General features: G+C 36.6%; 1 protein-coding gene across 3 annotated transcripts in view; it reads left to right on the top strand.

The window, feature by feature from the left end:
* LOC108069518 (aminopeptidase N) overlaps window positions 1-13208 on the top strand; it is a 502889-nt gene that overhangs the window by 281838 nt on the left and 207843 nt on the right. For all 3 annotated transcript variants that reach the window (XM_070214353.1, XM_044392629.1, XM_044392633.2), the window contains 3 exons: window positions 2376-2521; window positions 2577-2727; window positions 2786-3480. In XM_070214353.1, coding sequence (XP_070070454.1) covers window positions 2376-2521; window positions 2577-2727; window positions 2786-3480 — 992 coding nt within the window. The remainder of the gene's footprint in view (window positions 1-2375; window positions 2522-2576; window positions 2728-2785; window positions 3481-13208) is intronic.

Raw genomic sequence — 13208 nt, 5'->3', positions numbered from 1 at the left:
ATTTAAATGCAGTTATTTGCGGGTATGCCATAAGATTATGAACATCACATTTTTAAACCATTTTAATTTTATTTATAACAGAGAAATGGCAAAAGAAAGAATTAAAAAAAAACAAATCGAATTTTGGGGCACTTTGGGGTCGTTTTTTGTTCTAAAAAGTACCCCTCCTAATTATTTTAGTAATTACTGTGATTTTTCTAGATTTTTAGGTCAATCCGTTTTGGGTGGAATTTGCTACTGACCGTTTTTTAATCAAGACAAATATTGATATAGATCAGAAGTTTTTGTTTGTTTACATTTACTTTCATAGGAGCTAATATATACATTTAAATTTAAATTGGTCAATCTTAATTTGTAAGCCATTGTATTCAAACAAATTAAGTTAAAAAGGCGTTTAAGTATTCCAAAATACCCTTTAAACGAGCTATAGCACATGTCGGTACCTTTAGTAGTGTACAAACTAACGAAATTTAGCTATTTTTAGCTTTTTCCCGCTAAAGTAGCGGCTTTTTCCAAAAGTCGTAGAACAAAAGATTCCTATATGGATTTCTAAAGTGCAAATTTACTGATTCCATGACCCTAAAATACAGTTCGGATACCCTCCCACAAAATTCAATACTCAGGGAGCGTTAATTGTTTGAGCTGGCAAAAGTGGCTATTTTCGTATAAAAATAACTTTTAAACGTGACTTTTTACAGTAATGTTTTATATACCAAAATTTAAGGAATCTTAAGGGCTAAACAGTTTAAAATTTTAAAGAAAATCATTAGGGCCGTTTTTGAGAAAAATAAAAAAAAGCTACAAAAAAAGTTTTAAAAAATTGTCTTTTGTTCATATTTTTTTAACTATAACATTTACACAAATTGCATATAGAAGCAAAAACTTAAAGGATTGCATACCAAGACTTTAAGAAAACCAATTGGATTGGGAGAGAGAGCGGTGAAAGAAAAAAAAGAGCAAGTTTCGAAATTTGCAGCTGTTGGGGCCGGTGGGGATAAATGCCCCCTCGCAATGTTCCTATTGAAAATACCCGTCGAATGAGGGGTCATATGATAAAATCCGACGCTCCGTTCAAAAGTTATAGCCAAAATAAATTCGGCACGCTGCAATAGAAAATGCCTGTGAAGGGAAAAAGGCTGGAATAGTTTGCTAGGGCGGGCCGAATGAGAAAATATTAGAAAGTCTATTTAATGACGAGTGTAATAATTTTTCGTCACAAATGTTGATATCAGAACTTTTGTATGTTGAAGGTGCGATCGTCACTAGTTTTTTACCTCGTTAAGAGGTGTTTTTATTTGATATTTTATACATGTTTAATACACAAGGAATACTGTGCGTATCAATCATTTTCAAGTATTATACATTTGTTAGTACTTTGTGTGTTATTTTCCGAACCCTGTTACAAACACAATTAAATGAAAATCACTAAACAGAATCGGCATCCATAGGAAGTATAAGATACTGCCGCTAGGCCTGCTTTGTTTAGGCCTTTACAAAATCAAATGTGCCCGCGTACAATAGGGCTAAGCACCCCTGCTTTAGAGAATTCGTGCCATTAGGATTTTAATAATTTTTATTAATTTGTCTTAGCTTTCTTTTAAAATGATTAATATCGATACGATAACAATAAAATATCGAAGATATCTATACTTCCAAATATCGATAAATGTCAAGCTCTATTTTTATCGCTGTCTCGTTCCGACTAATGCCATCTCACACTTTCATTATTCAAACTCTCCTGCGAGTGAGATGGGGATATTTCCGACCCAATAAAGTATTTATAGTCGATCTAGACATGTCCGCCTGTCCATCTGCCCGTCTGTCTGTCTGTCTGTCTGTCTGTCCGTCCGTATAAATGATGAGGTTTCCGAAAAATACAAAACCTGGGATAGTTGAGTAACGGGTATCTGATAGTCAGCGTTCTCTCTTGACTTTATGTGGACAGTACCACATTGGTTGCAAAGCCCCCTGCTTCCAATATTTTACCTCATACTTATTTTGTCAATGCTATCATTTTTCGCCGTATATTCACGTTAACTGATGAAATATATACTGTCCACTTAAAGAAAAAAAAGGGGGGTGGCCGGGCCATCTGTACGTGGGTCCCAGGCTTATATTAGGTCCCTTAAGGCGCGGTATGGTTAATTCCGATTTTGTAGCTTTTTTTAGTTTCCGAAATCTCAGCGATAAAATTATAGGCTCGGAAACGCTTCCGTGTCCCTGTTACATATTATCCGACGAATACAATATTCCCTTTTACTCTACGAGTAAGGGGTATTAAAAGCTTAATTACATCGGATATTTTATGCAAACTAGTGTTATATTTGATATTTTATTATTCAAAAAAAAATTGTGTGTTTTTTTATTTGTTTTAGGACATCCAAAACAAACTTAACGTTGCACATACAACAATACAAAATTATTTTAGTACTCCATTGCCCAGTTCAAAGGTTGATGTAGTTGCTATACCTGATTTACCATCAGTTCGATACGTTAGCACATGGGGTATACTGATATTAAGGTATGTTGTTTATTTTATATTATTTATTTAATATTGAATTCAAAACTAATTTTAGAGAGTCAGAAATATTGAAATCTGGTGTTTTCACTATTGCTCGGGAACTTATTTATCAGTGGATTGGTTTATGGATAACTCCCTATTGGTGGACTGACGCCAATGTGAATAAAGCGCTAATCAGTTTTCTAGCATCAGAAATCGTGTTTGAAGTAAGTTTTTTTTAATATATTTTTTTAATATATTATATGACCAATTGGTATTTTTTAGATAAATGGCGGCTTAGAGTTCAATGGCAAATATCCCATGACGATTCTTTACTCATTGTACTATGAGTTAAGCAAAAGGTATCCCCACTCGCGAATAACAGGAATGAAACACGAGTCAATGACTTTTAAAATTGAGCTCATTATTCGAATGATTAAATTAACCATAGGAGGGGAAACTTTTAAAATCGGAATACAGAGATTAATTACTGATTTTAAATTTTTATCGTATAATGGCTCTGACCTTTGGAATGCACTCTCCAAACAAGCAAAAGAAGATAATGTGTTGGATAGTGCCTTAAGTATATTGGATATTGCAGAGTCTTGGCTAAAGCTGGGCCGCCTGCCACTTATCACTATAAATAGAGACTACAATTCAGGAACTGCAAATATACAGCAAAAAGTGTATCTTCGGGAAAGGCCTCACGATGTACCCGATCAGGAAAATATGCTTTGGTGGATTCCTATTGTGTTATCACGGCAAGACACCCTAAGCTTGTTTAATTATTATCCATATATATGGATGAATAAGACAAATAATATCCGAATTTCAAACATGCCAAGCAGAAATATGTTCGTAATTGCTAACCCAGAGGAAGTCGGTCCATTTCCAGTTAACTATGATGAACAAAATTGGAATATGTTGTCAATTTTTCTAAGGACAGAAATTGAAAGAGAATCAATTTCAGTGTATACAAGGTACTTATTTCTGGAATGTTATGAAGTATAGTGTTACTGGAAGAAGGAAGTGTTTCCGACCCCATAAAGTTAATATATTCTTGATCAGCTTCACTAGCCGAATCGGTCTAGCCGTCCGTCTGTGCGTCCGTGTGAACGCTGAGATCTTCAAAACTATAAAAAATGTTGGGATTGGGCATTCAGATACCAGGGGTTCATACGCAGCGAAAGTTTGCTTCACCGCGGTGCCTCAACGCTCACTCAAATGCTCACAAGCTGCGAAAATCTGTGACGGCGATGCCGTTAATAGGCCAGTATATAAATGTATTTCCTCCGTCAATACCTTTCGATTGCCACTCCCGTAAATGCCCTTAGCGCTATAATCTGTCAGCGCTTACATTTATGCCTTGCATGGCCGAGGTACTACTGACTCCGTCTGGCGGGCGCCGTCCCTCCGAAAATTATATTAAAATTTGAATTGTATTTTATAAATGGTTCAAATAATAGGCGTTATTTCTTGTTTTAAAGTTAGTTATCTGAGTAGATGGTATCTCATAGTCGAGACACTCGACTATAGCGTTTTCCCTTTGTTTAATTTTTTTTCAGTCTAAAGTTTTCAACGCACTGAATAACATTTAGTTGTAGATTTTCAGAAAACTAGTCACACGTTGTTAAGCTCTGTTGAGGCGGGGATGGCTTGATGAATCCCAGGGAAAAATGCGGAGAAAATCCGCGCGGAAAAATGTATTGAAAACACGGGAGAACTTTCAGGGTTTTGCACGACCTGCGGCTGTTTATTATTACACTTGTAAATAGGAACTAACTGGTAGAAGCTTAACTCAAGGACTCCGGAGTGGAAAGTTTTGGGAGAGCTGGAGAGGGAGAGCGAAGGGCAGTGCAAGCGAGCGAGATATGGAAATCTGGAGAAAACTGCCGCTTCACACTGCATCCCGAATTTAAACGCCCTTTTGGCCTGAACATTTTTGTATATGATTAAGTGTAGACAACTTCCGAGTTTCACGAGTGCACAATATTCAGTCTTTGAGGCATAAACTCCAGTTTTAAAGATACAAATCTAAAATTTTTGTTATATACTTTTAAGGCTAAGATGTAATTTCGGTTTTTGTTGCTTTTTGAATCGGACCACATCTTCATCCTACGCCCACGCCGCATATATACATTTGAAGGCAAGGATTTAAAGAAAATGTTATTTGTGTTGGTAACTGTAATACAATTTCTGTTTTTGTTAAATTTTGAATTGGACCAAGTCTCCATCAACCGCCAACGCCGCATATTTACTTCTAAAGGCAAGGATCTAAATAAAATGTATTTGTTAATAAATATTTCATATTTTACGCCTTTCGCAACAAAACTGAAGTATCTTCTTGTTTGGTATTTTTTGCCAAATAGAATGGCATCGAATTTTCTTTTTTTTTCGCCAATTGAGATGCCACCTTACGCTTTAATCGTGGTCCTGCCTGATTAGAAGTTAGGCATTTGCGACCAGGTTTGTCGCTTGGTAAGCCCTTTTCCAAAAATGAAATTTTCATGTTCGACGAAAGCCACAGGGAATGTTTTTCCTTGAATCGGTCTATTATTCTATGACATTTGGGCAAATTACGACTAAAAAGGCAACAATCTGCTTAATTTTTTTTTTTTACTATTGTGTGCTGACTATCGCTTAATTCGATTCCGTTCATAGTTTGCAAAACAAATTCCATCACAGCGGATTGTTGCCGGTTGTTGTCGATCCAAACATTAAGCAATGTGTAGTGACAGAACTCGAATGCAACTACAACATGGAGGTTTTACGTAAAACGTGCAAAAACGCGCAAAAAGTATTGATAGGGTTCGATTAGCAATTATTTTGTTTATAACTTCCTATTTTTACCTGCCTATACTCACAACTTACACTCCACAGAAAGCAAAAATACATTTCTTATTTGTCATCTAAAAACTAAGCGACAACACATTAAACAAATGGAACAACACATATAATAAACATTCAGTGTTTATAATTTATTTAACAATCCTTCACTCTTTGTATCCATATTTAAACTTTTTTGGTTGGCTTACAATAGCCAAAGAAATCGAGGTGTGAAAACTACAAAGGTTTTCTTCCCTTTTTGTAAACGTGTGACCCTATTTCCAACTTTCGAATTTCTTAAGGGAAAAAATAGCGAAAAACGACAAAAAAAATTCTTTGAAAATGGATTTTAGGTTCCTTTAAGTATTGTAAATAACCACTGAAGGTCATTTATGTAATTCTAAAGAACAAAAAAATGTAAAAATGCCTCACTTCCGAATTTTTTGCCCATAGTGGAGTGTTGAAAATTTGCGCTGAGAAGGACGAAATTCTGTGTGGGATTGAGGCGGACACTGGCCTGGATGGAATTGTAGAATTGTTGCATGTTTTTTTAAGTAGTTTTCAAAGGACAGAATATTTTTGTTTTTACGGATATCAAGGGAAAAAGTTCTGATAAAATCTTTTCTCGGTTTATAGAATAAAAATTAGGAATTTTTTAAATTTAAAATAAGTACCAAAGATAAAGCAATGCTTAATTTTTAATTTTAATTACCGCAGGCGAAGCTGCGGGCTACAGACCCTGCTAGTGTATATATATATGTGTGTATATTTGTTGTATACTGCACAATGTAATTGCCGGTGTTAATTTATAGAAATTTAACCTTTGTATTTGGAATTCGAAATAACACCAGTTTACAAAAAAAAATCGATGAAATATACCATGAATGAAACCTTTGCTTTCCGGTAAGGTACGTCTTCCTGATTAAGAAAATGGCACTTAAAATTTTTTTTATGGATATATATGCACGTAGCAGGAAACACAGTACGAAAAGAAAGCTGCCAATTTCGGTGGGATCCCTTTGAATTTGAAATGTGCGGATTATATATTTTTACACAAACAATCATAAAAAATACAAGAAAATATATTTTGATATTTATTTTTTGCAGTTATTGTTAAGTTTGCTTGGGAAAAAACTTTGCATCAAAGCATTTTTGTTTTAAGCTCCAGGAAAAAAGTTGAAAATTTGACTTTCACAAAATTTGCTCACTTTTCAAAGGGTTCTTAATGGGTTAAGAACATTTTTGTGTCATTTAAACGGAATTTAAGTGCTCTTTCTATAGGTGCCAAAAGTTTATATTATAAGTTCAAAATATGAGTACAGCTAACATTCAAATCGGTGAAAATACTTTTGACCACCCCTGTATATTAAATGCCATTGCGTCGGATTTGATTGCTTTTCGATTTAGACAAGAAATCATAGTATTGAAAACACGGTGTTTTGCACGACCTGCGGCTGTTTAATATTACACTTGTAAATAGGAACTAACTGGTAGAAGCTTAGCTCAAAGACTCCGGAGCGGAGAGTTGTGGGAGAGCTGGAGACGGAGAGCGAAGGGTAGTGCAAGCGAGCGAGATATGGAAACCCGGAGAAAACTGCCGCTTGATACTGCGTCCCGAAATTAAACGATCTGTTGGCGCGAACAGCTCTTTCGGCTTTTTTCGCGCGGAGTGCCATGGCCACAGCTCACGCCCAACTGACCGAGGGGTGCTGCCGAGTATCGTACGGCACAATACACGATACACAACCGGTGATACAGATTAGAGTCCTGCACGAGTATACTCAAAATGCCCTTTGACTCCCATTTCAGGAAAACAATTCCAGTAAATTGTCGTCAGCTACAGTGGCTCACAGCTTATTTCAACCAGTCTACACCAAAAACTTTAACAGCCCATAAAAACTAAACAAAACATGTTATCAAAATAATTTGAACGCAGAATACATCTATGAGGATACACATTAGTGTATAATAATTTTATGATTTTTTAAATATTTTACAAATATTTTTTATGAATTAATTACAAAAAAAGCCCAAAAAAAAGGCCACAGCTTATTTCAACCAGTTAACAAAAAAATCGAATAAATTACACTATGTGTAAAACCTATTTTTTTTTTAATTTGGCATGACTACCCTTTTGTTTAACAACAATTTAAAGTTAACTTTATATGGAAACAATGCCTTTTGTTGTTGTTGCCAAGTAAAAACTACTCCCGACCCTTGGAAAGGACTTTTGGCATAGTTTCGTCTAAAAATATTGTGTTTTCTAACATTTTTTCGTTAAGTGGACTTCCAATATTGTTTTGTGGTAATGTTAAGACACATTTAATTCATAATCATTAGCTTTCGACAGCTCTGGATGAGCTGAATCTGCGAAAAAATATGCACTTTCCATGGGTAATTTCTTTAGTTAAATCAAAAATTAATTTATATTTCAAAATCCTTTCAGTTTTTAATTCATTTATCCTTTTGAATGTGAAGATCAACTCAAATCTTAATCGCGGAGTAAAAAAAAAAAATTATGGAAGGACCTGTTTGACACTTATAGGCCCAAAACAATTAGCGTTCGCCGCTAGGCTTAGGGCTCATTTGGATACACACGAGAAACTCACTTATTAGTGTCCTTAGTATGTTTGAAAAAATGTATTTGAAAGAAATACTTGAATTTTGATACATTTGAGTCGGAAAAATATATATCTAAGCGGAGAAAATCCCAATGACGAGCCTAAATTGGGAAGTCAAATTGCTATTTTAAAGTCTAACGGCGAACGCTAATTGTTTTGGGCCTATAAGTGTCAAACAGGTCCTTCCATAATTTTTGTTTTTTACTCCGCGATTAAGATTTGAGTTGATCTTCACATTCAAAAGGATAAATCAATTAAAAACTGAAAGGATTTTGAAATATAAATTAATTTTTGATTTAACTAAAGAAATTACCCATGGGAAGTGCATATTTTTTCGCAGATTCAGCTCATCCAGAGCTGTCGAAAGCTAATGATTATGAATTAAATGTGTCTTAACATTACCACAAAAAATGTTAGAAAACACAATATTTTTAGACGAAACTATGCCAAAAGTCCTTTCCAAGGGTCGGGAGTAGTTTTTACTTGGCAACAACAACAAAAGGCATTGTTTCCATATAAAGTTAACTTTAAATTGTTGTTAAACAAAAGGGTAGTCATGCCAAATTAAAAAAAAAATAGGTTTTACACATAGTGTAATTTATTCGATTTTTTTGTTAACTGGTTGAAATAAGCTGTGGCCTTTTTTTTGGGCTTTTTTTGTAATTAATTCATAAAAAATATTTGTAAAATATTTAAAATATCATAAAATTATTATACACTAATGTGTATCCTCATAGATGTATTCTGCGTTCAAATTATTTTGATAACATGTTTTGTTTAGTTTTTATGGGCTGTTAAAGTTTTTGGTGTAGACTGGTTGAAATAAGCTGTGAGCCACTGTAGCTGTCTTTGAGTTCGAATGTTCTTATGTATAATTCTCGCTATCTTGCTTCACCGCTGTTCCGAGTGCAATACCGATGTTACACCGGCCCAGCTTTGCGCCTCGGATGCTGTCCGCTGTTCTTCTGCCGGCGCGCTTATCAAACGTCTTGCGTAGACCGCCCGGACGATTTGCTCAAAATTCTATTATATCCAAACATACTGTCGCAATGTGACAGCTGTGTGGTTGCTAATAATTCGCATTCTAAAATTGATGAAATTTATGCAAAATTTAAATGTTAAACTTGTAAAAAAAGATTTTGACGTTACAACTTTAAAGTTTGTAAATTTCAAGCTTGGTATCCCTGATCACCTTTATGATTCAGTCTTCAAGAATGATTTTTTGAGCCGGAGCTGTTGTTGTCCACTTTGTGCGACATTTGCCGTCCGCCGGCCTCATGCACAAACAATACAAATTTTAATGTTTGTTTTCAAAATGTTGGTGGTATGCGTACTAAGGCTCATTCCCTTTTCTTGGCAACGTCTTATTGTGATCATGACGTCATCCTATTTGCATGTTGGCTCAACATGGATTTCTTTGATAATGAATTCATCGATACGAGTATCAAGGATCTGTTTTTATCTATATAAAGCGCATGTGGATAACATTGCCCACCTACACCAGGAGCTGGAGGATGGCCAGTACATATGTGTTTTGGGCGACTTCAACATATCTTCGCTCGTGTGGGCTCGTGATTTATAGTTCTCATCAATGGTTCCCAATAACTTTCATCTTCCCTACGAAATCTCAGTCATTGATGAGCTTCTTAGTATGACATTAGTCCAGATTAACCATGTATTAAATAATTTAAATAAACTTCTAAAATTCATTTTTGTACATCCTGATTTAAGCATTAATTTATGTTGCAGCGATAATACTCTGGCCGTGTGTGATGCTAATCACAATTACTTGTTATATTTTTCGCCCAATTAATTCTCTCTTGCCTTTTACTTATATTAATTCTAGCAGTTTAGATTCTATCCGTAACGATATTTCTCATATAAGATCCTCTCGCATGCAAATGTGAATACAAGCTATCTTTTCTCTTTACTATTGTGGGAAGATATGTTAAACTGGGGTACAAAGTTGTTACAGACTGCCATGGTACTCGCAAGGACTAAAGAAATATAAAAACCTTAGAAATATATGATGGACGTTGATACCAAGCACGTGCTTGTTACGCGCGGGACCCTTTATCAAATAGGGAAAAAATGCGAGTTCGCGGGGAAACTATATGAAACAAATAGAGACAGGACACATAAAGATTATAATGGCTAAAACTAAGATTGAAGCAAATGAGATAATATTTTGGTTTTTAATATAGCGTTAGATGTTGAAGTGCAAATTAAATGATAAAGATTGTTATAATTTGTACAAAGAACGCGAAAGGGCTCATGCAGAGTAAAATTTGATGTACATCAAGGCATGTTAGTCTAACGGGAAAATTAAAAGTTAAACGGTTAACCAGTTCTACAGAATCGATATCACCTGTTATAAGATTGTGCATAAAAATAGTACCAAGCATTATTCTACGGTTTTCAAGTGTAGATAAATTAAGCAATAGGAATCTACTCTGGTAGGGAGGTAGCCTTACGTTTTGATCCCAGTTCAAACTACGAAGGGCAAAAAGGAGACATTTTTTTTGTACCGACTCAATACGGTCGATGTCCATTTTATACTGTGGACTCCAAACTGAAGAACAATATTCCAAAATAGGAGGGACAAGGGAGGTAAATAATAATCTGGTCGTATAAGGGTCATCAAATTCTTTTGACCAACGCTTTATAAACCCAAGAACACTCATAGCTTTATTGACAATGACCATTATGTGGCAGTCAAATTTAAGTTTTGGGTCGAGTAGAACAACTAAATCGTTAATTGAATATATACGGTCGAGTGATGCATTTTGAAGAGAATAAATAATAAACGTAGGAGTACCCCTTAAAAAAAATTTAAGGCAGTTCAAATTTAAAAGGTTGTACTCACACCATCCCTGAAAAGAATCAATATCTGACTGTAAGTTGAAACCTGACCCTATATCTTTATACGATAAACAAAGCTTATTATCATCAGCGTACATTTGTACACGAGAATGTGCTACGATAGTGGGAAGATCGTTAATAAACAAAGTAAACAGCAAAGGGCCTAAATGACTACCTTGAGGAACTCCAGATGTCACGTAAATCATCTTAGAAACAGCGCTCTTAAATATAACCCTCTGAGTCCTACCATTCAAGTAACTTGAAATCCAAGTTAATAGATTACATGGAAGCCCCAGCTGATCTAATTTGAATAAAAGGAGAGAGTGGTTAACAGAGTCAAAGATCTACTAAAATCTGTATATATTACGTCAGTCTGCATTTTATTCTTAAAACCATTTATTACAATAGATGACAATTCAATAAGATTGGTGGCGGTCGATCTTCGCTTAACAAAACCATGCTGACACGGTGATATAAGCGAGGAACATAAATGTTGCACATGAGAAGTAATAATACGTTCGAATGCTTTAACTCGACAATGCTTCGCACCTATTTTGTGGAGTGGAATAATGAAGGAGTCCTTTCAGATAGTTGGAAAAACTGATGATGATATTGTGAGGAAAGCACCACATTTTTATAGAAATAAGGATAGATAAGTAGAGATAATTATAATTATAAGTAAATAAAAATAGAATAAGTGACAAAGCAAAGACCCAGGAAGGGCACTAACATAGGGAAAAACCACCCGAACACCGCGCGGGGGAGGAAAAGAGAGAGAGAACGCAGCCGCAGCCGAGACGCAGCCGCAGCTGAAAAACGCAGCCGCAGATAAAGCGCAGCCGAAGCTCAACACGAAGGGGGTCCTCTGCCCGGAACGACGACAGCGCAGCAGCCGACACGATCGTCAGCAGAGGACTGCAGCCGAAGCTTGACGATTTGCGCATCGGGACAGTCACTCGAGAGCCGGCAAAGGAGCCGGACGTTTTCGGTCGTAAAGAACAACAGAAAAACTTGGAGTATTTGGACTAATCTATCGCCGCCGCTGCCCAGAGGATGCAGGAGGAGTAGAGTGGGTGAGCTGGCTGAGGGCCCTAAAGTGGGAGAACATGTGTGGCGGATAGGCTAGGGATAATATAAGAAATAAAGTGTGACAACGTAAAAGAAGAACAACGTGCTAGTGAGAGTTCGGGAGTGTTCGGGAATAGTGCCCCACGCTACCGGGTCAAAAGGACGATGGGGGCTCGCGGATGACGGGGCCCCTCTTTCCTCCGGCAACCCGGGCAGTGTTTTTGCCTTCGCCTCCGGATCGGGGAAACTGGCCCACGGGTGACGGGGCCGGCCTCCCCTCTCCGGAAGGTTTCCCCACGCCGAGATTGGAAAACGCGCTACCGGGTGACGGGGCCTGTTTTCTCCAATTTTCGGGCTGGGAATTTGATATCCGGGTGACGGTATCGGATTTTCCCGCAGTTTCGTCTTTGGGGCTGGAAACCGACCCACGGCTGACGGGGTCGGCTCCTGCCTGCACGGACCTTTACTTTCCTCTTCCCCCTCTATGACCCGACACAGTCTTCGTCCGTTATCCTGTCTGTCTTAAAGATAGAAATATTTTCTGTAAAGAGACCCTGGAACGGGGAAACTGGCCCACGGGTGACGGGACCGGCCTCCCCTCTCCGGAAGGTTTCCCCACGCCGAGATTGGAAAACGCGCTACCGGGTGACGGGGCCTGTTTTCTCCAGTTTTCGGGCTGGGAATTTGATATCCGGGTGACGGTATCGGATTTTCCCGCAGTTTCGTCCGTTATCCTGTCTGTCTTAAAGATAGAAATATTTTCTGTAAAGAGACCCTGGAATGACTGAGTTTTCATCCCAGCTATAGAACTACTTTAAAAAATAGACAAATGAAAAAGTTTAAGAATCGGTTTACAAATGGTTGAAGCACAAAACTTAGGCGCACACCCAGGGAGTCCATCTGGACCGGGAGAATACGTTGGCGTTGTTGTTGCTAAATCCTTTAAGAGAGAACTTTCGGTAATTACAGGTGCAAAAATAAGGGAACGTAACTGTTATAAGTTTTATTTTAAAAATCACACTTTAACAGTTATTTTCTGATTTGTAAAGTAAAACTCAAAGAATAACTGTTATTTTTTGAGTTTTATAATAAAAGTTGACAAATAACAGTTATTCGTCGTGATCAAAATAAAACTCAAACTTGATTTATGGCGATTTTGTGGGTAAACAAAATTTTAAAAAAATATAGGTATAAAATATGCGCGGTTGCCTTTTTTAACAAATTTTTAGTAAGTTATAAAAAGCACGGGTATTATGTTTTTTTTAATTATTTCATTTTTTCAAAAATGTCAAGGGAGTAACTGTTATTCATAAAAATCAAAAAATAACAGT

The sequence above is a fragment of the Drosophila takahashii genome, chromosome 3L, assembly GCF_030179915.1.
Source record: "Drosophila takahashii strain IR98-3 E-12201 chromosome 3L, DtakHiC1v2, whole genome shotgun sequence".
NCBI lineage: Eukaryota > Metazoa > Arthropoda > Insecta > Diptera > Drosophilidae > Drosophila > Drosophila takahashii.
This window is presented reverse-complemented; position numbering and strand designations above follow the sequence as displayed.